Here is a 26,226-nt window from a genome sequence, read left to right as displayed (position 1 = left end):
CCCCGCATCCCTTTTCCACGAGGCATTACTTTGACAATTCTGCCAGTTTTTGAAATTATGATCGGTCAAACATTTATCACATCAATATTTACCACAGTTTTCAAACAAGATTCAGAGATGTCGAGCCGTCCAAAAAAGATTTTGTATTGGAAACGGTCAAGCGTTTGATAGGAATGAGGAAATGTCACATTAAGAAATATAATCACATTAAAAAATATCGATGTGTTTTCAGGTTGGAAATATTCCAAGTGTTTTAACAGTTGTCTTTGTCGGTAGTAGGGAATTAAGAGACGAGTGGATGTCGACCTTTAGGAAGGAAAAAGTCATATAAAAACTCTTAGTTTCATTGACCGTCAGTTTTATCTTTCAGAATTCAGCTTTTAGATCATTAAAAATTCTCATCAAGTCAGACTATTCGGCAGTTGGAGGACTTAGTCGTAATGACAAGACAGTTAAATCGTCAGTAAATTTAAAATACTGACGAATTAATGTTAAAATACGGTTAAAAACAATAAGAAAAGAAGTGGGCCTAATTTAATCCCTTGTGGCGAACCGAAAAAAAAACTAAAATACAGATGGCTCATGATCAGGAAGATGGACACACTGAGATCTTTTAAAAAGAAAACTAGCAAGCATGCGTACAGTAAATGGTTGGGCACCCATAACCTTAGCTTCTTCGACTACTACATTATAGTGGAGACCATCAAAAGCCTTAACTATGTCAGCAAATAATGCATCAAGATAACCCCCTTTTTTTCTAAATGTTTAAGGATGGTATCCGAAAATTCAACCAAATAATGAACAGTACTACGCCCGGGTCTAACTCCAAATTGTTGGGAAAGTATATTATCTTTTCTCTTCGCTCTCTATTGGGGGGATACTCTATGTCTCAATAATATTACATTATAATAATATATGTCCTCAAATAAAAAATCAAAAATAAAACTTTCAAACACTTTAAAGAGCCGGTGTTTTTTTTTAAATCTGTCTCATATCAGTAATATCCTTAGAGGCCTTACACTTGGAGGATTGGGGTAATATACGCCTGTTTAAAAATACTAGGGAAAACACCATCAATAAAACATTGGTTAAAAATTGCCGTTAAAGGAGTAGATAAAAAGTTAGCCCACCCAATAATCAGTTTAATCGGTATCTCACTAGGGTAACTAGATTTACGAGAATCAAATGCCTTCAACTTTTTAACAACTTAACTAATCTCTGGGATAGGGATATTTGAATCTGAGTCATTAAGCTGTAAAATTGCAGATGAATTTAGCAAATTGATTAAAAAAATCCTTAATTTCACTAGGTAGCAGGGGTTTGCCATTATCATCTCTCACTTCAACTCTTGTCACTTTTTACCGATAATGTTCTGAACTGTATTATGGAACTTCCTTGGGTTGGATTTATATATTTTGCTTGTAATTTTAGAACCATACTGCTTACGAGAACATGTTATTTTATACACGATTATTTTTCTTAATCTTTTGGAATTTTTCTACGGTCCAGTTAAATGCAATTCATTCCTCAATTTTATCAGATCCCGAATATCTTGAGTAATCCATAGTCTTTCATTAGATTTCACATATTTTATTTTTTGTGGGAAAATTCTCAGTACTTTTCGAACAGTTCCTAAAGAACGAACTTGCCATTTTGTCATCACCAGACAATAAGGGGATATCACGCCAGTCACGACCTGTGAGCCATTTCTTGTAGAGATTTACTAGCTCAGGTGTGAAGGGCCTGTACATCACACTATTTTTTTGTCTATTTGGGATAAAATGAATAGGTACCCAAGCAACACACAGGTGGTCACTCATACCTAAAGGGGGGGGGGGGTAATGAAACTAGGGTATCGTAGCATTCAGTACAATTGCTAAAGATGAGATCTGAGATTTGGTTACCTCTTGTTGGCACATTGACAACCTGCTTAAGCGACAGAGAGTGGCTTAGCCATTTGGGATCTAAGTCTCTAAAGTCGCCACATATTATGATGCCAGCGTTAGGATACAAGCATCGTACATTGTCAGTGTAATTCTGCAAGTAATTCACAAGGTTTTCACGATAAGGACCACGGGGCGGATAGTAAACGACAGATATTACCAGTGATGCCACTTTCTTAGGAAGCCTCTTAGGCCTGTACCACAACCATAAAACTTGAAAACCGTGTTTATTTGGTATATTGCTGAAATAGAAAACTCTATTTTTTATAGATGATCGACAAATAATACCAACACCACCACCATGTGTTACATCAGGTGCCATTCTTGGTTTGAAATAGGTATCATATCCGGAAAATGCAACATACTCCTCAGTCATAGACCATAATTCACAGATCCAAGCAATGTCAACAAGTTGATATTTCAAACATAGTTCGACCTCTTCCATTTTGTTCATACGTGATCGGACGTTTGACACTAGTATTTTCAGAAATGAATAGGGACGAATGAAGGGTTTTACACTGAGGTACCGAATTTGTTTGCCAACACACTTAATCAGTTCCAAGTTGGAAAACTCGGAAAACATGGTTTGAAGGGTGGGCGAATCTTTGATTTCTGTGAAATTCCAAACCCATTGGTTTTTTGGACCTGACGGATTGGCAGAATGCTGGCTAATGTTGGTTCTTGCCAGTTTCTCCAGGGCTTCAAGAGGGAGGGGGCTGGTATGATGGAGGAGGGATGTGCATTGGCTGATTTAAGACAGGCGGCATAAGATTCAACCTCAAAAGCGGGACGGGATACAGCTGTCTTTGGCAGCCTTGTATCAACAGAGGTGCATTTTTTCGCTCCCCGTTTTTGGGACTTCGCAATTCAGTCTTGGAGCGTAGCTTTTTCCTTGTGGAAAATGAGATGAACATTAGGACAAGAGTTCATGAATACACAGAGATGTGTGTGGCAGAAGACAACACTCGCCAGGCCAGTTGCCTTCGAAAAAATCCACGCAAACATTGAGAAAAGTACAATTCTCCGCCTTTCTACAGCATTCACTTATGTGATAACTGCAAACACGTCACCCAGGAATATGATCCAATGTATGAGCCTCTTCATCTAGATGAAAGGAGTGAGGATACTGTAGTTCAGTTTGAGTGGCTTGACTGATAACAAACCTACAGCATTGAACAGATACACTGGTACTGGGATCGTATCTAGAATTTTTATCGGGGGGGGGGGTACACAAAAAAAACGAAAAAAAAAATTATATTCATTTTTGTTACGTTTTTACGAGTCAGACAGACATTTCGAGGGAGGGGGGGTCAAACCTCCTAACCCTCCTGGATACAGCCTTGCCCTGGTTTAAGCACTATTCACACATAAAAAGAAATAATCGTTCCGAGGGCTTCTGCAGAGCAAGGACAATGTCTGCATCAGTTGCAGCGCAGGTCGCATGCATGCGGTGTAAGCAATGATGACAGTCAAAAAAGCGGCTATCTTTTGTCGGCTCGTGACATATGAGGTAACTCAGATCAGGACCTGAGCAGTATTTTCTTTCCACCGTTATATTTTCAATAGCAGCCATAAGTCTCGGTGAAACGCTAGGAGTGGATGGTAATTTTGTCAAGAAGTTTCCACTTGGGGAAAATAGCGTTCGTTTTAAATTGATCATTGTTCTTCTCGTTTTTATTTGGCTGTTTTGGACTGTTATTTTTCGACTTCAATTTAGTCAGAGCACAGGTTTTTGGAGAATCTTTTTTGCGCACAAATTACGCACACGTAGGCCTTCTTCAAGTCATTTGATTACTTAGTTTTTCCACAGCTAAAATGAGACCAATTATTACATTTGATACACTGCTCTGCACCTGTTTTGCTAGTTATTCTTTTTGAGTAGATGCCGCAATGTTCTGGGTCCATAATAGATGTCGGTTCTCTGCACAAATAGTTCAGTCGAGTTCAATCCTCTAAGTTAATTAATCTCTTAAGGGATAGGCACACGTAGCTCATTTTGTGGACAAACGATAGCGGTAAGAAAAATTCATTGAATAAAGAATTTATTGCGCAAAATTTTCAAAAAAAAAATCATGGACACAAATAGTCAACTGGAGTTTATTAATAGTTGCTTGATTGATCTCAGCTTAGTTCTCAGTTTAGTTCTCAGCTCAGTATTGGGGTCTTTCACAGATACCTCTGGCTGAGTATTTATCTGCATCCCTATTTTTTGTGATGATCATGATGAAAATCAGCGCTGATTTTGTAAATCGCAATGTTCTGGGTCCATAATACAAACCGCTGCCGTGCACACAGAGTTCAATCCTCTAAGGCAGTGGTTCTCAAACTTATTTAGACACTGTATCTAGACCCCGGCGCCGCGCCGGCGGATCGACCGAACGCCGCCGACAAGAGGCTCGGTCGAATGCCACCGAAGTGTCGTAACGCCGCCGGCGCACCGCAGGCGCACCACCGCCGGCAGAGGCGGTGGCGTTCGGTCGACTTCAAATTAATTTTGCGGCAATTCTTTGTTGCGTCAACCGCAAAGTCGGAGCTTTTCCTTCTCGTGTGGTTTAGTATTTCGATTTTCTTGATTAGAAATCAAGCACTATCCCCGAATTTTTGGGTATTTCCCCGAAAATCTATGCGTCACCCCGAAAAAGAATTTGGTTCCCCGAATCCCCGAAAATCACGCAATCACGGTGCCACTCCTAGTGATTTATCACCAGTGACTTTCCCTGCCAAATATTACTTTGTATACCATAATTCTTCACTACTCTCTTGTTCATTAATTTTCGTCTCTTTTGTTACTTTGCATAAAAACCAGACAGATGCAATATGCAATTGCACATATTGCACTGTACACAGTTCTTCATATGCTGACAAAAAAAAAGTATCGTCTTTATGAAATGAGTTTAAATCATTTCGAATGCAGTTACCCAATCGCTATTTCTTACATCATTCTTAGTCAAGAATTTGATTTTCAAGTTGAATAGAATTATAGAACGCATTCACTACCTTGCAGCTTCAGCTTTCAGTTGGATTTTGAAACTCACAGCCGACAGATTGTTTCTACAGCTGAATTGTAAGTTTGTAGATTTTTTTGCCTGTTTTTAGATAAGATTTTCTTAATGCTTAATACTCAATTGTTGAACGCCTGACAGAAAATAGAATCTTCTTTCTGAACCATTTTTACCCCCTCCCCCCCAAAAAAAAACCCTTCTATTGAGACAGAACTTAGCTATAGACTAAGCTATGTGCAAGGTTGGGGAATTAAAGATTGAACTGGAAGTTACCCCAAAATATGATTCATAAATAAATTGTAAATTATTGCCTATAGGGGGGGGGAGATAGGGGGCTATCATTTTTAAATCATAATACCTCATTTTTTTTATTGAAAGCAGGGATGCCAAAAAGATAATTATTTTTTTTAATTTAAATTGGAGACAGAAGAAAATGATATCAAATTCCCTGGGAAACCATTGAAATATTTTGATAGACCCAGGACCCCCCATTAGGACTTGTTCATTGTCTTGGGTATTTTGCGATTTCTTATAGGCTACTGGCCTAATTTGGCTTTTGTGTGTGCTCCCTTTTAATTAGATTCTTTGGATCTTATTAAATACCACGGCGAATCCATGACTCAGTTTTCCAATAATTTGAGGTATACCTGAATAATTTCGACATTTTTGTTGTTGTTTTTGTACCCCTTTACTCATACCCTCTATTTTTTTTTTTTTTTTTTTAAATGAACACTAAGCTGTTTAGCGTTATTTTTCGTGTTAGTTTGAACCATGTAGTGATGTAGTTAATTATTAAGTAAATTATTTTTCTAATGAAAGCTGAGATGGTATCCTATCAAGGTGGTATCCAGAGGGAGGGGGGGGGGGGTTGGGAGGTACTACATTTAAATGATAATATCTCGATTTTTTTTTATTGAAAGCAGGGATCCCAAAAAGTTTTTTTTTTTTTTAAATTTAAAGCAGAGATGGCATCCTATCAAGGTGGTATCAAAAGGAAGGGGGTAGTGAGCTATCATATTCAAATGATAATACCTCGATTTTTTTTTTTTTTTGAAAGCAGGGGTGCCAGTAAATTTTTTTTTTTATTATTTAAAGCAGAGACGGTATCCTATCAAGATGGTATCCAGGAGGGGGGGGGCATAGGGAGTTATTATATTTAAGTGATAGTACCTTTTTTTTTTTTTTTTATTAAAAGCAGGAATGCCAAAAAGCTGACAAGTTGACAAAAATTTACAAGATTTTCGCGAGTTATACTTGATAATGCACTTGCATGGTTTTATGGTCCAAAGGGAAAGGGACATATGTGTCTAACCCGTTTTTTTTTTTATTATTGATGAAACGGGTTTACTTTGAAAAAATTCATTCATAAGTACCAGGCAGATTCGAACTAAAACGAATTGGTGTGACGAAAGCGATATCGACATCCCCACCTAACGTTGCGCCCGAGTGACAATGGCGACCTTGGTCCAGTGCCCAAGTTACATTAAAAGGCCGGTCATAATAAAAGCTTTCAATTTGGGAGGTTAAAGGATGAATCTTTGACAGTCTTGTGACCTCAGGGTACTAGATGTTGCAACGTTCTTACGTCTCTACAGTGGTTTAAAAAATTTGATCACCCCACAAATGACTACCAAAACTATGCACAAATATAACAAATGCAACATTTGGAATATTATAACACTTTTTTCAAAGCTTTGAAGAAAAGCAAAAAAGGCTAAATACCCCTAACTACGCTTGAAAGCTATTTTAAAAAGAAACTCTTTGGAGATTTCCATGTAAATGACCATAGCAGAAGCATTGAGTCTGGGTGGGGATCAAAGAGGTATCTTTGAGTATTTTGACCACAGGTGACTTATTGTTGCGACTTTCTTAAATTTGGTAATTTTTATGAGCATTTGGAAATTAAAGCTTAAAATCAATAACTTATACTAAGTGTCCTAACATTTTGATTGGATTAAAAGTAACGAACTAGGAAGAAAATACCAACATCTTCCTGGAGCTACTTCAGTCTGAATATTATTTCATTTAATTACATTTAAAACGCATGAGCTTTTCATTTTTTCCTTAAGAAAATAGCTGGCACTTCATTTTTCTTCATACCGAATAAACCATTAAGTGTTTTTTGTTTCATTGTAATTGAAATGTTCTCATGTGAAGTGTTCATCATGTATTTTTCAATTGGATAAATTTACTCCTTTCAGATGCAGTTTATAATTTGACAGATATTAGGTATTTACCTGTTTATAATTTGGAATGAATCACCAAAAGAAAAAATGAATAATATCCAAGAGAGCAGCCAGAACCAATAAAAAAGCAGCAGTTCAGCCTTAGCCCATAAGACAAATATTCTGTAAAGAAGCCAAAAAAATCCTTCAAGTGTGTTCTTTTTTAATTGTTATTAAGACCCAGTTTTTAATAAAAGAAGAATTCTTAGTAATCCAAAAGAGCAAAAAAAAAAAAAAAAAAACAATCACTGTAGAAGTCACCTATTTCAACAGGGTTTAAGGAGTACAAACATATATGAGCAAATAGCATGATGAAAAAATTAAGCTTCTAGGTTCAAATTTATATTCGAAGTTTTTACCCAGATAACTGACGAAATTTGTGATACGGTATTTGAAGTTTTGTATGCAGTAATGCTCGACGAACAAATGACTAATTTTGATAATTATTTATGTTAAGAATACATAGCTAATAGATACTTCAACTACTCGTATTATGCGAGGGTTCTGAAACGTCACAGCCATTTCGTTTCTACCAGATTTCTACTTCTCTTGATGAATCACGAAGAAGAACAGTTTCCAGCCAGCGATTTGTGAATTTTTGAACTCATGAATAGGCTTGAATTTGGTTTAAATTTAATCTGTGATTTGAGAAAGACTGATTAACATATTAATGTTTGCGGTCAACATAGATTGCGCCGGCGGCGCGCCACCGACATCTGACCGGCGGCGCGCCACCCAAATCTTACCGGCGGCGCGGCGTGGTGCGCTATTTTTGGCCCCGCCGTCGCCGGTCTTCCCTCATCGGCGCGGCGCCGGGGTCTAACTGTATCCCTTTTTACCCATAAAACATTTTAGGTACCCCTTCTTAGTTACCGGTATTTAGTAAACTATAGTTATAATATAAATACAATTTCCAGTCCTAGAGTTAAAGGGTTGTTTTATTTTTTTGTTGGCCGGCCGCGTATCCCCTCAAAATTTTTGTGTATCCCCAAGAGGTACGCAGCTACAGCTTGGGAACCACTGCTCCAAGCTAATTAAATCTCGTTGTCCAAGTCTCTGTACTTATTAAGTCACTGAATCCCAAGAGATTTAATATTCAAGTATTTACTTTATATTCAAGTTGCAAAAATGTCAATAGCAAGTAAATGAAATAATCGGATTATAAATTTCTCCAGGGAAATCACCTGGAAAGCACACAGGTTGAACCCTTTCTTTATTGAAAAGTTAATGTCCAGAATAAGGTGTTTACACAACGAGCTCTCGACCAAGACTGAATGGATTCTTATAGATTATAGGCTACCTGATTTAACCAAAGTTCGCACTTTTTTTTATATAGTTAAATACTCTCAAGTCTATTACGAAAGCCAGGGGCGTAGCTACAGTATTTTATTGGGGGGGGGGGCGCTTTTGAAGTATGTACTATTCAAGCGGTAAGGAAGAAGAGAAACTATTTAACAAACACCCTTCTTGGAATTGAAAAACATTACGCAATACATTATAAACAAAAAACACAAATTAAAAAATCATAAATATAAGTGCTGGTGCTCAGCTTTTACTAAAATTGTCAGCAATGAGCTACTGCAGACGACATTAGTATAGCGTAAACAAGCTTCCGGGTGAGCGAAGGTTGATGTCGCATATATTCGGCTTTTTCCAGCCAGATTCACCACTAATGCTGTAGTACATATTCCCCCTCCATTTCTCCTAATCCCCACGACCAGCAAAGAATACTCAATCTCATAACTGAACCAAGCTCTATTCTAATAGCCCGGGTATCAGGCTATTCATTTGCTCGTTATTTTGAATGGATTTTAATTCTGTAAGATTTTATTTGTTGTACTAAACTTTTAATATGCGTGATTTATTGAAATATTACTCATTATTTTTTATTGATAGAGGAAAATGAAAAAGTTTGTGATACCTTGGATGTGAAGGAAGATTTGTTTTGTGAGGAGGAATTAGAAACAGTACTAAAAGGATTAAAGAATAATAAGGCTCCAGGTGCTGATAGGGTAGTAAATGAGTTTCTTAAATATGGTGGCTCTGAGGTTAGAAATAAGTTATTGGAGATTATGAATATGATTTTTGAAAAAGGGGAAGTACCTAACGATTTTAGGAAAACCTTAATTAAGCCACTTTATAAGAAAGGTGATAAAAGTGAGTGTGGTAATTATCGAGGCATTAGTCTGGTCTCTGTAGGTAGCAAATTGCTTAGTAATATGATACTTTTTAGACTGAGAGATGCCGTAGACAAAGTTTTAAGAGAAGAGCAGTGCGGTTTTAGAAAAGGTCGAGGATGTGTTGACCAAATTTTCACTCTTAGGTTAATAATTGAGAAGTGCCTAAGTTTTCAAACACCTTTGGTCCTTAGTTTTATAGATTATGAGCAAGCGTTCGATTCTGTTGATAGAGGAGCTTTAGTAAAGGTTTTATCCTTGTATGGTATACCAGACAAATACATTAAAGTGATTAGTGCTATGTACGAGAATAACACTGCTGCGGTTAAGGTAGGAAATGAGGTTAGCAGCTGGTTTTGTATTAAATCAGGAGTTAAGCAGGATTGTGTTCTATCCCCCTTTATATGGATTATTTTGATGGACTTTGTTTTAAGGAGCACAGGAAAGGCAATGGGAGACCACGGAATCAAATGGGGAGGAAAAAGTCTCCTGGACTTGGATTTTGCTGATGATTTAAGCATCCTAGATGAAAGTGTGAGCAAAATGAATGAAGTTTTAGAGGTTTTGCGAGTTCAGGGTGCTAGCATTGGTTTGAAAATTAATGTTAGGAAGACCAAGTCACTAAGGCTAGGAATAAGTGAAGATGAAAAGGTGACGTTGGGTAATGAAAAGATTGATCAGGTGGGCAGCTTCACTTACCTTGGTAGTATTCTTGGTAAAGAAGGTGGGTGCAGTGAAGATTTTCAATATAGAATAGCCAAGTCTAAGTGTGTTTTTTCACGATTAAAAAAAATCTTGAATAATATGAATATAAGTCTACAAAACAAGATTAGAATATTATAAGATACAGTGATGAAAGTGGTCAAATATGGCTCTGAAGCATGGACGCTCCGAAAAGCGGATGAAGATTTGCTAGATGTTTTCCAGAGAAATTGCTTAAGGATTGTTCTGGGTACCCGGCTGACTGACCGTATTTCAAACAATAGGCTATACGAAAAATGTGGTTCAATACCGCTTTCTAGGTCTATAATGAAAGAAAGGTTGAGGTGGTTAGGGCATGTTGTTCGGATGAAGGATGACAGATTGCCGAAGATTGTTCTTTTCGGCCAACCATCTAGGGCTAAACGGAAAGCAGGTCGTCCCCGTCTGGGTTGGGAGGACGTCATAAAGAAAGATTTAAAGGAAATGGGAACTTCGTGGGTGGGTGTAAAAAGGGAGGCTTTGAATAGATCGGGGTGGAGGAGGAGCGTGCGTAGCTGTGTTGGCCTCAGGCGGCTTGGTGCTGCGATGAGTTGTTAGTAGTAGTAGTAGTAGTATTTTTTATTGAATAGATTTATTTGTGGCTTCACCGATTTATATTAATAAATAGTATTGACATCAGCAGACCACATAAAGCCGAAACAAAAATCATAGGCAGCGCAATAGCTCTGTATAAGTAAAGATACAAGATAAGTCAAAGCATTACCACAGATTGCGTAACATTATATTGCGACATATTCCCCATATTTAAATATCGACCGTATTTCAAATTTGAAAGTATCCAAAAAAAAAGTTAGAATTATTAACTTATCCGTTGGGTATTGTTTGATAAAGAATATCCAGAAAATCTGAGCAATTCTTGGCATCATTGCGGCAAAAAACCTTAAATTAATTAAAAGGGCAAGTGATGTCAGCTGGAAGGGAAAATTGACTCCTAGAGTTTGAAAACTACATTCCCCTTTGTATCATTGTTTGAAAAACAAATTCCATAAAAATTACACAAAAGTTTTTCTTGTGTAAGTCAGGGTATGGAAGGTATACATTTCCAGAGGGGGGTTACGCTGAATATCGTTTTTATGTCTATATTTCCCTTCACAAGCGAAGCTCAGTCTTCTACTGCTGTATGATAAAGCTGATATCAATAAAAAAAGAGAATGGATTGGCATACGTGCACACAAGTTATACGTGCTTGTTATACGTGTTATACGTGCAAACTTATACGTGCACACAAGTTAGTAAATTGTGAGAAAAATGTACATCTTTTAATTTATTTTATTCTATTCTCAGCAGACGTTTCGTAGATAAATCTCCCACAAGTAGCGTTGGCGTTGTGCGAAATGCTACTAATTTCAATCATAATTCTTAGTACATTTATGTCTTGTTGGAGCTGGTTACAAGAAGTGTCTAAAAAAGCGAAAATAACAAGAAGTCAGCATAGTATCATACATAGAGGCATTTACGTTTAAGGGCTAGTATGTGAATCTGAAACGTAAGGAATAGGACGTTATCAGCACTTATTAGGCATTTCAATTACAAATAAGAGAATTTGGAGCTATATTGGAGTTTCAGTTGAATACTGGAAGTAAAAATTAAAACAATTAAATAGTTCCTGGAGCGGATCCCCCTCTACTAAGTGTCATGACCAAACTACAACCGATTTGACCAACCTTGACCTGTAAGCCGATTTGAACTACCTTGACCTATAAACCGATTTGACCTACCTTGACCTATAAACCGATTTGACCTACCTTGACCTATAAACCAATTTGACCTACCTTGACCTATAAACCGTTTTGACCTACCTTGACCTATAAGCCGATTTGACCTACCTTAACCGATTTGACCTATAAAAAGCAATAAGTCCTAGTTTCTTTTTCAAAGATTTCTTTTTCATTCAGGGAATTATATTCACTGTATACCTTCTTATTCTTCAATGATTTTATTTCTGTCCTATTTGCAGATTTAGAGGGTTTATTCATCTCCGCTTTTAAAAGTTTTAAAACAAGAGAATCTAATCTTGAACTGATGGATTTTAGGAACTAAAAGCACCTTAAATATCAGGGAAAAACTTAACCTCAGCAAATGAGGCGAAAAAGGAAGCATAGAAAAATTTTCAATTTTGTCATTAACTAGGCTCACCTTTTTAGCTGATGATAAGGTTTCAACGGCTGTATATTTGGAAAATTATTAATGTGGAACACATTATGAAGTGTAATGGAACCATATTATACTCGTTTTACTTATGTTAAAAACGAGCATGGATTAATTAAAAAAAAATTATCTGCAAAGTAAGGAGCAAATTTTACATTTAAAAAGAGCAACAATTTCAAAGCTGCTTAATAAATTATAGTTGTTCCCACATCCTTGGGGGGCAACTGCCCCTCCCTCCCTCAGCGACGCCACTGACCCAAGCTGAGATGAGATATTAATAAACAGCGACTAGCTAAAACATAGAAATTGTAAAAAATAATTATTCTCACCAAAATTCAGAGGAAAAAGAAAAGATCTTCAAAGGCATACAAATGTTATCTGACTTTGGTATTTTCCCAAACCTTTACGTGACTCAATTTTATTCAAAATGATAGATAGACAGCAGTGGCACTAGTTCACAAAAATACAGGGGAAGGGGGCAGGGGCAGATGTAGAGCAAAATATTAGGGGGATCCAATGTGACAAGGGTGCCAATGAGCAAGATCTTGGGGGAGGGGGGCAATGTGACAAAGGTGTCAATAATTAACCAAATTGACAAATTTATTCTAAAAAAGAGCGAAAAAAACAGAGAAAGAGGGCACCATAAAAAATTTCGTAAGGCCAGCCCCCCTGGATCCGCCAGTGGGGGGAAATATTTTTCTAAATTTAGAGGGGAAAATTATTTTTTTCGATTTTTTTTACGAATATACACAGAAAGTGGTTCTTTTCACCAAATAAGAGTTTTTTTTCAAAATCTAGGGGGAGGGGGCAAATCCTCGAATTGGCAGGACTGATAGACAGACAGTTCAACTGCCAGTATTTGATGCATTTGAATGCTTTAACATTGGATTTATAGTGCATATAGTCTGGAAAAGGCGAACATCTGAATACAGACTGAAGACTAAACGGTTGATTATAGATTATATAGGCTATCTGATTTAACCGAAAGTTCAAACTTGTATTTATTTTTAATTCATTTAATTATTCTTAAATCTGTTACCCAAGCTGAAATGAGATATTAATAAATGATGATAACCTAATGGACAAAAATTATAATATTGTAAAATTATTCTCAAAACATTCAAAGGAAAAATAATTCTCAAGGACAAGCAAATCTTACATGACTTTTTTACTGTGTAAAATATTTACTTGACTTTATTTTATCTAATATGTTGAATATGCAATAGTGAAACCAATTCAAGAAAACGAAGGGAGGGGGGGTAAAGTTTATTTTTCAAAATGTAGATTGTGGCGGGGGTGTTGATGGGGGGGGGGTAATATGTATTTATCAACAAAGTTACCATAAAAGGGTACTTTTCAACAAAAAGAATTATATTTCAAAATCTAGTCGGGGGGGGGGGGGGAGTAGCAAATACGAGTCTGAAAAGTAAAATCTACCATCAAGATAAACAAACAAACATTTAAATAGGGATGAGTCCATTTATTAGACAGTGAAAACAGATAAAAAAATCTGGAAATTTCAACCACATATACAGCGGTCGTCATCAGCAGAAATAATCTGCAGAGTATCTCCACTGATAACGATCGCTGTATTTGTGGTCGAAATATCCAGACTTCTGTATGTGTTTTCACTATCTAATAAATGGACTTATCCCATTTGAATGTTTATTTGCTCGTAATAGAAAGGCAGTGTGGTCTTGAAAAAAAAAAAAACTAATTTAAGGCATTACGTAGAAAATACAGTCCAGACCCTTTGAAATATATAATATAGTAATCCAAAATATGGATTCTAAGTTTTGTAATACCTGTAAACATATTCACAGGGATATCGTTCTCCTCCTTGAGACTGATCTTTAGGATCCCATGGAAAAATTTGAAAATAAGGGCATAACAATTACGTTTTTCGGATTTTGGGACCAATTCGTTCTTTTTAAAACCAAATGATAAAAAAAACATAATTTTTTTTTATAAGTTTATATTAGGCCCTAGCCTCTGATAATAATAAACAAGAAAAGACGAAAAGAAAAAAATTAAAACCAAAACTCATTTAAAACCAAATGGTAAAAATAGCATTAAATTTGTTGATATAAGTTTATATTAGAGCCTAGCCTCTGATAAAAAAAATCCATCGTCAAGACCTTACAAGGATATGAGAAAAATAAAATAAAATATTCTATTTTCCTATAATAAAATAGAAAACACACCTCAATAACATGGTAGCCTAACTTTCGAAGCAAGTTCAGTCGCTGAGAGAAGGCAGCAATAGGCTGTTGCAAGTCACTTTGGTACTTATTTTTCATTCCTAGAACGATTACATTCCATTTTAATTGAACATCAGTTGGTTTTCTGATAATCTCATCGAATTTTTTGTATTCTTCAGGTAGCGGGATTCGTACACCATCTTCAGTCTCGCAAAAAACTACGTCTAAGGAATAGATGATATTAGTCATTAGTCAAGACAATATACACCTAGGATACAAAAGAATACAATAAGAAAATGTTTATAAATAATCAAAATAAAATAGTTGTCATTTAAAAAAAACTGTTAAAAACAAATACATATCGTAATATCCAAAACAAAGCGGTATATCTTCGAGGAAGGGCTTCTACTATCCTCGAGATTTTCCCCAAACTTCTGCTAAAGATGGTTGGATTATCCGAATCGCTAAGTAAACGCAAAAAAAATTAACAATTTTTTATTTTGAAAGGTCGTGTATTTACAAACGTTTATTTTAAGGAATTTCCAAGAGACCGATTTTCATACGGGTAAACTCGTGGATAGTAGCAGCACTGCTTACAGAAGAGCAGAAATAAAATTTTCAAGGGATCAGATTTTTTTCTAGATTTAGTCATTTTTTCCTTCTATAGGAGTTAAATAAGAGAGAGGTTCCCGAAATAATTGTTTTACCTTATTTTTTTAACCCTATTAAAAAAAAACGACATATGAACCTAATGAAACTATACGGGTAATTAAATCGCTTCGATTATAGGACTCTCAAGCTAAACCTTATTGTTAAAACTAATGTTAAATATCAAGGCAATAATCAATTCTCTAAAAAAAATATAAGATGAATTTTCAGGGGAAAAACTACATTGTGGTGTAAAGTGTACAAAAAAAGGTATGTACTGTGCGTTTGATGATTAACCTAATGTATTTGATTTTTATTTGATATTTTTGGTAAAACAAATAAATTTGATTAGTCAAAACAGATACGTTCGATTTTTCCTCCAGTCACAGCCTCCTACCTAATAATGAGGTTTGGTATTGCAGCTCCTGCTGCAACCCCAACGGTGGTGTGGTTGAAGCATCTGCTAATGAAGTTTGGTATTACAGCACCTGCTGCAACCCCGAAGGTGATGTGGTTAAAGCACCTGCTAATGAGGCTTGGTATTGCAGCACCTGCTGCAATTCCAAAGGTTGTGTGCCAAAAATTGATCTTAAGAGGTTTCTCTGCCAATAAAATTAGTTGGCAATTTAAAAAATTTTGCTTTCTGTATAATGAACTTCTAGGTAAATATACGAAAAATTATCAAGAAATACTGAAGGATATCTTAATGTAATTTCTCTTTAACTTTTCTTTTGAGGTTTCTTTATATATATATATATATATATATATATATATATATATATATATATATATATATACAAGGTTTCCGGACCAGCAAGAAGGGCTTTAAAATATAATTGGTTCCCGAAGCCAATAAAGCACTCTGTCTTATAACCCACCTCCAGCCCGTAAATTCTGTAATTGTTCCAGATTTGTATTTAAGTTTCACTGACTTATGGGATTCTAAAAAGCATAGAGCTAATCTTGTTTTGTAGGTATTTTTTGAATAATTTTACTAGTAGGCATGTATTTTACAAGTTTGTACCTAACCTAGAGATAACATAAAAGAGCTTCATGGTAGACGCTCCACTTTCCCGGGTAAGGAAGTTAAAGCATCGAAACCCATTTAGGCAGGTGGTATTCCTCTGAGGAGCAATAATGGGAGGTAATCACTTGGAAATATTTCGTTAGATTTGAGGTGCTTTTGCCTGTAAATTTACAACGGCTTACATTCATTAGTGACGACTTTGCATGGACTTGAACATTTTGATTTGGCTGACGATTCGCTTATACTGTTTTGTCCTAGGTAATTCGATAGATAAGTAAGGTCAAGACCTCACTCAAGTGCTCGTTTATCTCAATTGCTGGATTAGGAGGATAGTTCTTTTTTTTCTAACCAAATATTTACCTCTAACACATTATAAGACAAAATAGGGAAGTTCTCCTGAACTAGATACATTTTTCAATCTGCGGCCATTCTTATCTTGTAATACTATAATACATGCTTTCTATGTAATATATTATTTTGAAAACAATCCTTTCTCTTATAATATGTATAGGCTATATATATATATATATATATATATATATATATATATATATATATATATATATATATATATATATATATATATATATATATATAACAAAACTATTTTAATATTTTATAGAAAACAGTTCCTTTTCTTACACAATATTCTTTTTTCATAAATTATTTTCTTATTATAACTTTTAAATAAAAGCAGGGAAGTCTTAGAATAAGCTAATAAGAATAAAAAATAGGAAATGATGAAAAAATACCCTTCACAGACAAGGACCTATAGAGGCTGCCATTAATGACTGCTCTTTTACCCCAAAACTTTGGCTTTATCCAACTCCCCCTTAGTTTTGCATACAAATATTATGCAAGCTCTATTACATACAATTTGCACTTTTGTAGTTTTGCATACAATTTACATCTTTAGATACAGACCTATACATTAAATTGATAAAACTAAAAAGAAAAATTAGTTACTAAAACAAGGAAATCAGTTAAAACCTGGCATGGCATAACTGGGTAGTACATGAAGAATTTCACTTTTTTCTACAGCTTCTTCTATTCTTGATAATATTGACAGTCCCATGGATTGACTGCTCTCGTGACCTTTAAGAATCTAGAATAAGAAAATATTGTAAACTAATAGAAGTCATCACTGTTTCTTTTTTTTATATAGCAAAAATGTGTAATTTGTTTTTTTAACCTCTTACGTATTAAGACAAAAATGCTTCTATTTTTGCACCTGACACAGGTTCACACAATCCTCTTTTAAAACTGTTAATGATCAATAAAAACTGTTTTAAAACCATCCAAACAATAATCTCACCACCTAGCATAAATGTACATAAAGTTGACTTAGGGATGGACGGGGAGATTCTTCATAAGAACACGAAATAGTTATATTAATAGGCCCTAATGTTCATTTTTTATTGTGGGGGAGAGGGGTCCTTTGAAACAGTTTTAGAGAGAAACAATAATCACCCTTATTCCTTAAACTGTGCATATGAGTATCCAGCAGAAAAATACTACTTTTTTTCGAACCCCCTCCCCTCAGAATTTTTTGTCCTACTCGTGAAAAAGTAACAAAATACATATCCACAAATTATTATGCGTTCTGTAAAGCTCTTTTTTGTACCCCCTCCCCCTCCCGAACAGAAGAAAAAAGCACTTTTTTACTGCTGGAGCAGCCTACCAAGGACAGTAAAAATTAAATATATATATATATATATTTTTTAATTCGTGAGGTAAGAACTTCTATAACCACATAAATAAATCTTAAAAAAAGTTCCAAGAAATCAGGAATTCAATTTGAATGGAACGCGAGTGAAAAATCAGCAGAAAATAGGCGAAAACAATTGCCACCATATGGCTTAAGAAAGTCTTTCCATTGACGGTACAGTTGTCTCTGGGAATCAACAGTTTGTAATGTTTGAATTTTTCAGACGAACAAAAAATGGTCAAACTTAACCAAATAGTTTTGTTTATTCATTTTCACGATTCAACGTGGCAACACTGACGAAAACATGTTACTGCCTTAAAAACTACACAATTTTAAAAAACAAGAACTGCTAGTACAATAGTAGCAACAATAGCAGTAGTATTAATAGTAATAGCAGTAGTAGCATGGACATAGTGCCTTTTGGTTAGTACAACATCCCCCCAAAATACTCTGTAAGTTTCAACTTAATACTCTAAGCCTTAGAGAAGTTCCTCATAAGGACTTAAAAAGAGATTTTTACAGGGATGTTCTTTGGACAGACTTCAGGAGATCCACCTCTGCATACCAGTATGAGCTAGCCACTTAACAAAACTTCAAATTGATGTAAACGGATAGACTAGAAAACTTTAGAAATTAAAATTGAATGAAAAAATTTCGAATTGACGCATAGAAATGATTCCATCATTTAGTGGCAAACAAGTGTCTAAAGACGGGGCTACACAAAGGAGAATTCCAATATAAAATGTCTAAAGGGCTCTTTGAAGAAAATATTAGAATAATAGCCAAAAAATTCAATTTTTCTGCTTCTCCCTGAAAAGTCCCTAATACCCTCCCACTTCATCTAAAACGCGACGATTTCAACCACTGACGGATCAACTCCCAATGATGCTAAAATTTGCACAAGTGAATAATAAACATACCCATCATGGGTAGACATACCCATTTGTTCCGTACTTCCTTTAAAAACTTCATACTCGGCATTGGTCCTTTGTACCCTGGTTTTTCGATGGCTGAGGATATGGCAATGTTATAGAGATAAAAATCAACTAGAGGATATCTGTCTCCTAAAAATAGAATTTGATTCACGTCTTCACAAGTTGGGTTTACAACACATCAAAAGTGTTGCTGACGCGAAAGGGTACGTCCCTCTTAAGTGTTTGAAGCAAAATTCATAAAGTCATCGAAACTGGAACATGACCGTTCTATAATTGGTCCTATCCAATTCTTCACTCTACATACAACTGATTTTAACAATTTGTGCTTTTTTTTCCCTCCATATTTTATATTTCAGTGCATGTAAAGGTATGTTTTGCCAGTGCAACATTTTTTAGCTTTCCGCCATCATCAAGATTTATGCTCCCTGAGCAACAGCATGTTATTTTTCTGTTCTCCAACAGTTTTAATATATCAACAAAAGACAAAAAATTTGATATAGCTCAATAGCTGAGATTCAGTTCTACTCATATACCGGATTAAAATTCTGAGATTTGATGTTGAGCGTTTTTTAGATTCAAAATACTCTTCAAATTCATTGACATTCGTTGAAAAAAGGACATTTTTCCTATATTTAAGCAAGTTTAGATCTTTCTCCAAGAAAAAGCCTATGCAATATCATAACTCTGGCTTTGCGAGTGGATAGACCCCAGTCCACTGTAACACCATGCGCTACAGTAAAAGCTTTGTGCCAAGCTTTGTGAAATATTACAATGATATCTAGTGTTTTTATTCTTTAGTTTATTTTATATTGACGAAGTTTTATTAGACAATTTTATTCTCAATCTCAAGGGTTCCTATTCTTTATTTTATTTATCCTGACGAAGTTTTATCAGACAACTTTATTTTGTTATTTATGACTAAGAGGTATCATATTTTGGCTCTGACCACGAAACCTATGTCTTGTTTTTGAATTAAATGAATTTGAATTTGATAGACCTGAAACTAATGAATTTAATTACACAAATATTGTCTTATGGTGGCAAGTCAAAGCAGCAGGCTTATCACAAAATCACTTACTTTTGAGGGAATATATAGGCCTGCCTTAAATACACCACGCAATAAGTAGTCTATACAGTAATGACGATAAAAAAAATAACTAGTAGCACAAATTGGTGTTATTAGTTAGGGGTGGGGGTATCATTGTAAAAGAAAATCTTTTCTGTCAGCTGATTTTCAGAGGACACATAATTCTATATTAGGGTATTATTAATAATTTCTTAGACCACACTGCTTTTCCATTTACAAAAAGTTAAACAAGAAAAACGGGTTTTAATTTCTATAAAGCAGTGTATACAAAACACTTAATTAAACAAAAATACTCCGAATATTTCGGCCCCACATCCGGGAGCCTCTTTCAACGGAAAAACAAAAAAAAATTTCTTACATCAACATAAAAAACATACTAAACAAACAAAATAAAAAATATAAATAAATAAATGGGGGTTTTCTTTTCCTATTTATTTATATTTTTTCTTTTGTTTGTTTAGTATGTATTTTAAGTTGATGTAAGAAATTTTTTTTGTTTTTCCGTTGGGAAAAGCTCCCAGATGTGGGGCCCAAATATTCGGAGTATTTTTGTTAAATTAATTGTCTTTATTCACTGCTTTATATAAATTAAAAACTATTTCTCTAGTTTAATTTTTTGTAGGGTATTATTATGTCATCGTAAGGTGACCTTTTCAGTTATTAGATCTTTTAGTTATTTAATCAAAAATTAGGACTTAAATATTTCATTAAATAGACCTCCATGTACAGTTGAGGACTTTTCCGCTAGTGGGTATCAAATAAAAAAAAATAAACATGGTTGACAAATGAGCAAAAAAAGCAAAAAGTACTAAACAGCTTAAGAAGTAAACCATATGCCACTAATTTTGAATTTTTATGGAAGAAAAGCAAGTTTTACGACTTCAACGAATAACAATTTTATTTTTACATTTCAACGTTGAAATACATACAAAATGTGAGGCTGCCCTAAAAATTTCATAGTTTTGAAAAAATAAAAAGTCTTAAAAAGTCGTAAACAGTTTAACAAAAACAGCTTAGCAAGTACTTTTCGACCATTTTTTCAGAAGTGTGAAAATTTCAGATACAGCCTTTAAGTGTGACAGGAGTGGCATCAATTGGAGAAGACAAAAGAATATATGCCCCCTTAGATTTTGAAAAAAAAAACGTTTTCGTTTCAAAAGGCATTGAAAACTGCCTTTTTGGTATTTTCATGACAATAAATGAAAAAAAAATATGACCCCCCCCCCCTTCCCTAGATTTGAAAAATTACAGTAGTCCCCCTAACTTTCCTGAATTTAAGACCCTGTGTGACACATGCAACAGTATAAACAATAGTTCATCGGTTTTAAGTTTTAGTGTTGCTAAAGTGTTAACAAGGGTTACTTTCTTACAACCATGAACTGTTTGAATGTTCAAGAATGAAAGGACTCATTCATTTGCATTCACTTTCAACATTAGAACAACACTATTCAAAAACATAATTTCTAGTTCAACTGTTTTCCTTTAATTTAAATATCATTGAAAACGATGAAGTAAACCTTTTTTCTGAATTTGATGCGGAATCTCAATATTTTCCCATATTAATAAAAATACTTACTTGGAAGTGCCTTGATAAATTCTTCAGTTAAGACTAATTCAAGAAAATCATCTGACAAAGGGTTCAAAAGTGATAAATTGAATAGCAAATTCACCAATGACTTTGGATGCATAATTAGCTCCTCCTTCCTCTGCTCACTTCTCAGTTCATCAAGTAGTAATTGACACACATTTATATCTTCAAAAATTGATTGATTCAAAAAACAGAGACACTGTAACAACTTCTCGATTTCTTTTAATCTAACTAATTTTATTTCATGTAACAATTTTTTAACACAGTAATTCACTATCTCTCTATTATAACTTCTTTGATACTGCCCAATGGACAGAATATGAGAACAGTTATATGTATTCAAAAGTGGTAATCTTTCTAGAAATATATTCTGAATATGCATTGACTGAATAGCGCCATACATCTTTTTATGGTAGCTTAAAAACTTAAGGACAATACTAAGTTGAATATCATTAAGTATTCTTGAGCTACGTTCAACGAATTCAATAATTTTGTTCAAAGTAGTTATTGAAGTGAGTGATGTTTGTGATTTAAACATCCCCATGAACACTACACAAACCTGGTTAAGTGTGCATTCTGTAAGACAGCTTTCAACTTTCGATTCCAGAATTGTTATATTAGTACAATTAAACTTTCTAATTAGGTTAATTAGAAACATGAACTGCACAAATTGCTTAGTACTCATGGAACTAATTTGTTCTTGCAAATAGGGCAAGACACGAATAGCAAATTTAGCTCTATAATTATCATCAAAGTTATAGAATATAATTGTGCTTGCTGTTAGGACTTGATCTATTGTCCAAGAGCGGTAGGAGTTGACTGCATACTGGGACACATGCTTGAGCATCTCATGATGATCACGTCCCACATACTTTGACTTTTCTTTTTGGGACACTATAACTGTCAGAATTGTCATATATTCACTATAATTCATAAGCTGAACTCTCTCTTTTAACTGATACAATTGCTTCAATTTCTGATCAGATATTTTATTATCAGAATTAATAGATGTTCTTATACTATGGTTAATTTTTTCAATAACTTTAAAACCAAATTGATTTTCATTTGCAGTCAAATTTTTCCGGCTTGACAACCCTGTAGAAGATAAAATTCTCATTGGGGCTTGGAGCAATGAACTGCAAGATATCCTCAAAAGATTGGAATACATCATTCCTAGAAAGTGAAGAAAGAATAAGTTAAGGGTGCTTGAAAAAGCCATAGGCATAGCCAGGACCTTTCAAGAGAGTTAGACTATAGTTAATGGAAAGATCCAAAATTAGTGACCTATTTTCAACTTCCAACAGAGAAGTTCCAGCTTTCTTTCACAAATTTGATCAATTATTACATTTTTTTGTAATACCTATTAGAACTTCTACTAATGACTTAAAAACATCTTGGATTAAATCAAATACTTAGGAAAGACGACATCGTAAAGCACCACTTTTGCAGTCATCTCTCCTCTGTTTGGCAATTGAGCAGAACACTGAAAAGTAAAATAGGTATGTCTATTGAGCAACATATACAATAAAAAAATACAATATAGAGAGGGCACTAATTTGAATTTAGCAATAACATTAAGGCATATTACAATTTAGATACAATTTAGATTGTAATTAAGAAAGTAATTTATACAGAATAGACAATAAGCAGCACAATTAATGGCATTAAACAGAAAATACTACAGAATTTACACTGTGTTGAATGAGCTTATTTCAACTAATATTTTTAGTTTTTGGCGTTGTTAATAGGCAATTGCAATTATTGAATTGCATTCCATACCACTTATTGAAGCCTATTAAATAATTTATTTGTTTATTATACATCAGAGCTCAAAAAGTCGCAATTTTTTCAATTCTAGATATAAATTTTTTGGTGTATATATCCATCAGGACAAATTAGAAACTTTGCTGGTAGAACCTTTTCTAAAAGGAGCTATAAACTGTAAGGTTTTTAACTGTAATGTTTTTTTTTATTTCTACTATAGTTTTTAGTATAATAGGAACAACATAGGTTTATAGAGATGGAAAGTTAGACCACTTGATTTCTTCTTCAAATGGTTAAATCACGTGTTATGTAGTAAATCACGTGTCCTCACCCAAAGTGTGCAATTCAGAATGGATCTAACAATTTTATCTAGATGTCGGCTATGTCACATTACCAAAGAAACTCTGCAACATCTTGTGTTTCAGTGAAAGGTAAATAAACAAAATGCCAATCACATAAGATAAAATCAAAAGAATATTGATATAGCACTAGATATTCAGTCAATAACTCATTTCATCCAATCAAGAGAAACAGAAAAACATTGATTGACAGATGATGAATATACAGCAGCCATAGAAAATCAGTTAAAAAGTGAGATGCCAAAAAGGGAATTAGAAGAATCCCATGGGACAGTTATGTTTTTGAAGAAGAGAAAGTTTAACAATTAGATTTTGACTATTTCTTCCAACTTTCACATTATTTGTATAAAATTAATTTTGCTGGCAAAATGGAGTTCAACACTGCATAATAATTGTGCTTATTCAATAAGTAATCAAAATTAAGTATAATAAGCTGTATTTAACATAGAGTTACACCAAAATACCAGGTGGTAATCAGTGTGTTTACTACCCTATCAAGATCAATCTTCAGAAGTTGGAAGGCATGCTCTTCCCAGATAATCACCCATATTCTTACTAAATCTAATAAGTATGCATGTTCAACTAACACAATATTTTAACAGCTAATTTTTACAACTGATTTGTCAGTAATTATACTAATTAACTAAGTTCCACAAATAGTAGATTACTACTATTCTATCACAAACAGCGCAATAGCGCTGCCTAAGTAAAGAACAGCGTGGGCACAATGTATTATTATTATTTTTTTTTTTTGGTTTCTTGGTCTTAGACCAGGGCACTTCGTATCGAAGGAGTTGTTGTAGAAACTTCGAAAAGGGCTCATTTGATTGGAAATTCGGATGACTAGTGCGAAAAGTGATAACAGTCGAAAGGGATTGGAAGGCAACTAACACCCCTTCCATGCCCACCATTTACCCAAACACATCGAATCAAAATTTTGAGATACGGTAGTCATTTTGTTCAGTGTAGTTTATTTCCAGACAGAAATTATGTTTTTGAAGAGGACACTCCAGTGTTACCAACAGCTCAAAACAAAATGTACCACAAATTGCATGAAAATGTACCAAAGACAAAAAAATGCACCATATCACAAATTTTTTTCCGCGTGTTACGCGAAGCGTAACTCGCGGATCGTCGGTGGCGTAGAGTGCTATCTATGAAAATTTTGCATAAGACATTTTCATTCACTTTCTCTTCTTATATAATACGTTACTCCTGACAGTACCTGAAAAAATTGTTTGGAGTAACTAATCAAACAGTTCGTGGTAACGAACTGTAAGTAAGGAGCGACCCGGCTCAATGGTAACCGAAACTCTAAAAAATCGAAATTTTTGTACCAATAGATACATCAAAAGAATCAGATTTTAATGTTGATTTCAAATATATAAGTTTCATCAAGTTTAATCCTACCCATCAAAAGTTAGGCGCCTGAGAAAATTTGGCTGATTTTCGAAAAAAGGGGAAAAGGCCCCCTAAAAGTTATAGAACCTTAATGAAAATCACACCATCATATTCCGCGTATCAGAAAACCCTACTGTAGAGCTTTCAAGCTCCCATCTACAAAAATGTGAAATTTTGCATTTTTTGCCAGAAGAAAGATCATGGGTAGCCTAAGTGTTTATTTGTTTGTTGTTTTTTTTTCCCAGGGGTGATCGTTTTGAACCAGTTGTCCTAGAATATCGTAGGAGGGCTCATTGGAATGGAAATTAAAAGTTCTAGTGCCCTTTTTAAGTTACCAAAAAAATGTAGGGCAACTAGGCCCCCTCCCACGCTAATTTTTTTTCCCAAAGTCACCTGATCAAAATTTTGAGATAGCCATTTTGTTCAACATGTTCGAAAATATTATAAGTATGTCTTTTAGGATGACATAATCCCCCTAATTTCACGGGGGGAGGGCTTAAATTTATGAACTATACCCAATTTTAACATATAGAATTGGTTATTTGGAAGTATACAGACCTTTTCAGGGGAGATTTTTCCTGGTAGTGGGGGGGGGGGTGGGTGGGTGGGTCGGTCGGGTGTTTTGTGGGAGGATCTTTCCATGAAGGAAGTTTTCATTGGGGAAGGGAAATTGCTATGAAGGGGACGCCGGCCTTCCCAGCATTATTTAAAAAAAGATCAGAAATTTAATATAAAAAAAGAAGTATTTCAACTGGAATAGCAGCAACATCGAAACTTTAAACGAACTCAAAATATTACATATATAATTGGGTTCATTCCGTAGTCAATGCCTCGCACTTTAAGCCAAAGATTTGTCAGTACTTTCATAAGAGCTATTTATTCTAATTAACGGCCTTCGTGATTAATCGGTCATTTTTAAAGAATTGGAACAAAATTCAAACTTTCGCTTAAAGAGCAAGGTATTGACTAGGGGGCGAACTCCCTAATATATGTATTAAAAATCCATGAATATAGAAGTTCGTTACGTAAGTTAATTCGCAAGTTACGTATATTTATTACTAATAAAAATGTTCGTAAATAAAATTAAACAACTTTCGAGAAAGCCATTTAACCAAATAAAAGTAAATTCATATGAAATTTTTTTTTAATTATTCATGTACGGTGAGCCAAGATCAAAACCTGCGTTTATTCAAAAATGTTCAAAAATTAAATAAAAAAAAACAAGTTTTTTAAACTGAAAGTAAGGAGCGA

At 34.6% G+C, this 26,226-nt stretch overlaps 1 protein-coding gene across 3 annotated transcripts in view; it reads right to left on the bottom strand.

The window, feature by feature from the left end:
- LOC148940451 (uncharacterized) overlaps positions 1-26,226 on the bottom strand; it is a 56,996-nt gene that overhangs the window by 9,247 nt on the left and 21,523 nt on the right. For 2 of the 3 annotated variants that reach the window (XM_089104898.1, XM_089104901.1), the window contains exons 2-5: positions 21,440-22,624; positions 18,781-18,905; positions 17,124-17,238; positions 14,462-14,682 (exon numbers count right to left, since the gene is read on the bottom strand). In XM_089104898.1, the coding sequence (XP_088961024.1) occupies positions 14,462-14,682; positions 17,124-17,238; positions 18,781-18,905; positions 21,440-22,624 (1,646 nt within the window). Of the gene's footprint in view, positions 1-14,461; positions 14,683-17,123; positions 17,239-18,780; positions 18,906-21,439; positions 22,625-22,863; positions 22,935-26,226 lie in introns of those variants that run through there. The other variant, XM_089104899.1, reaches the window with a different exon arrangement.

The sequence above is a fragment of the Artemia sp. Qi Xiang Cuo genome, chromosome 19, assembly GCF_049724085.1.
Source record: "Artemia sp. Qi Xiang Cuo chromosome 19, ASM4972408v1, whole genome shotgun sequence".
NCBI lineage: Eukaryota > Metazoa > Arthropoda > Branchiopoda > Anostraca > Artemiidae > Artemia > Artemia sp. Qi Xiang Cuo.
This window is presented reverse-complemented; position numbering and strand designations above follow the sequence as displayed.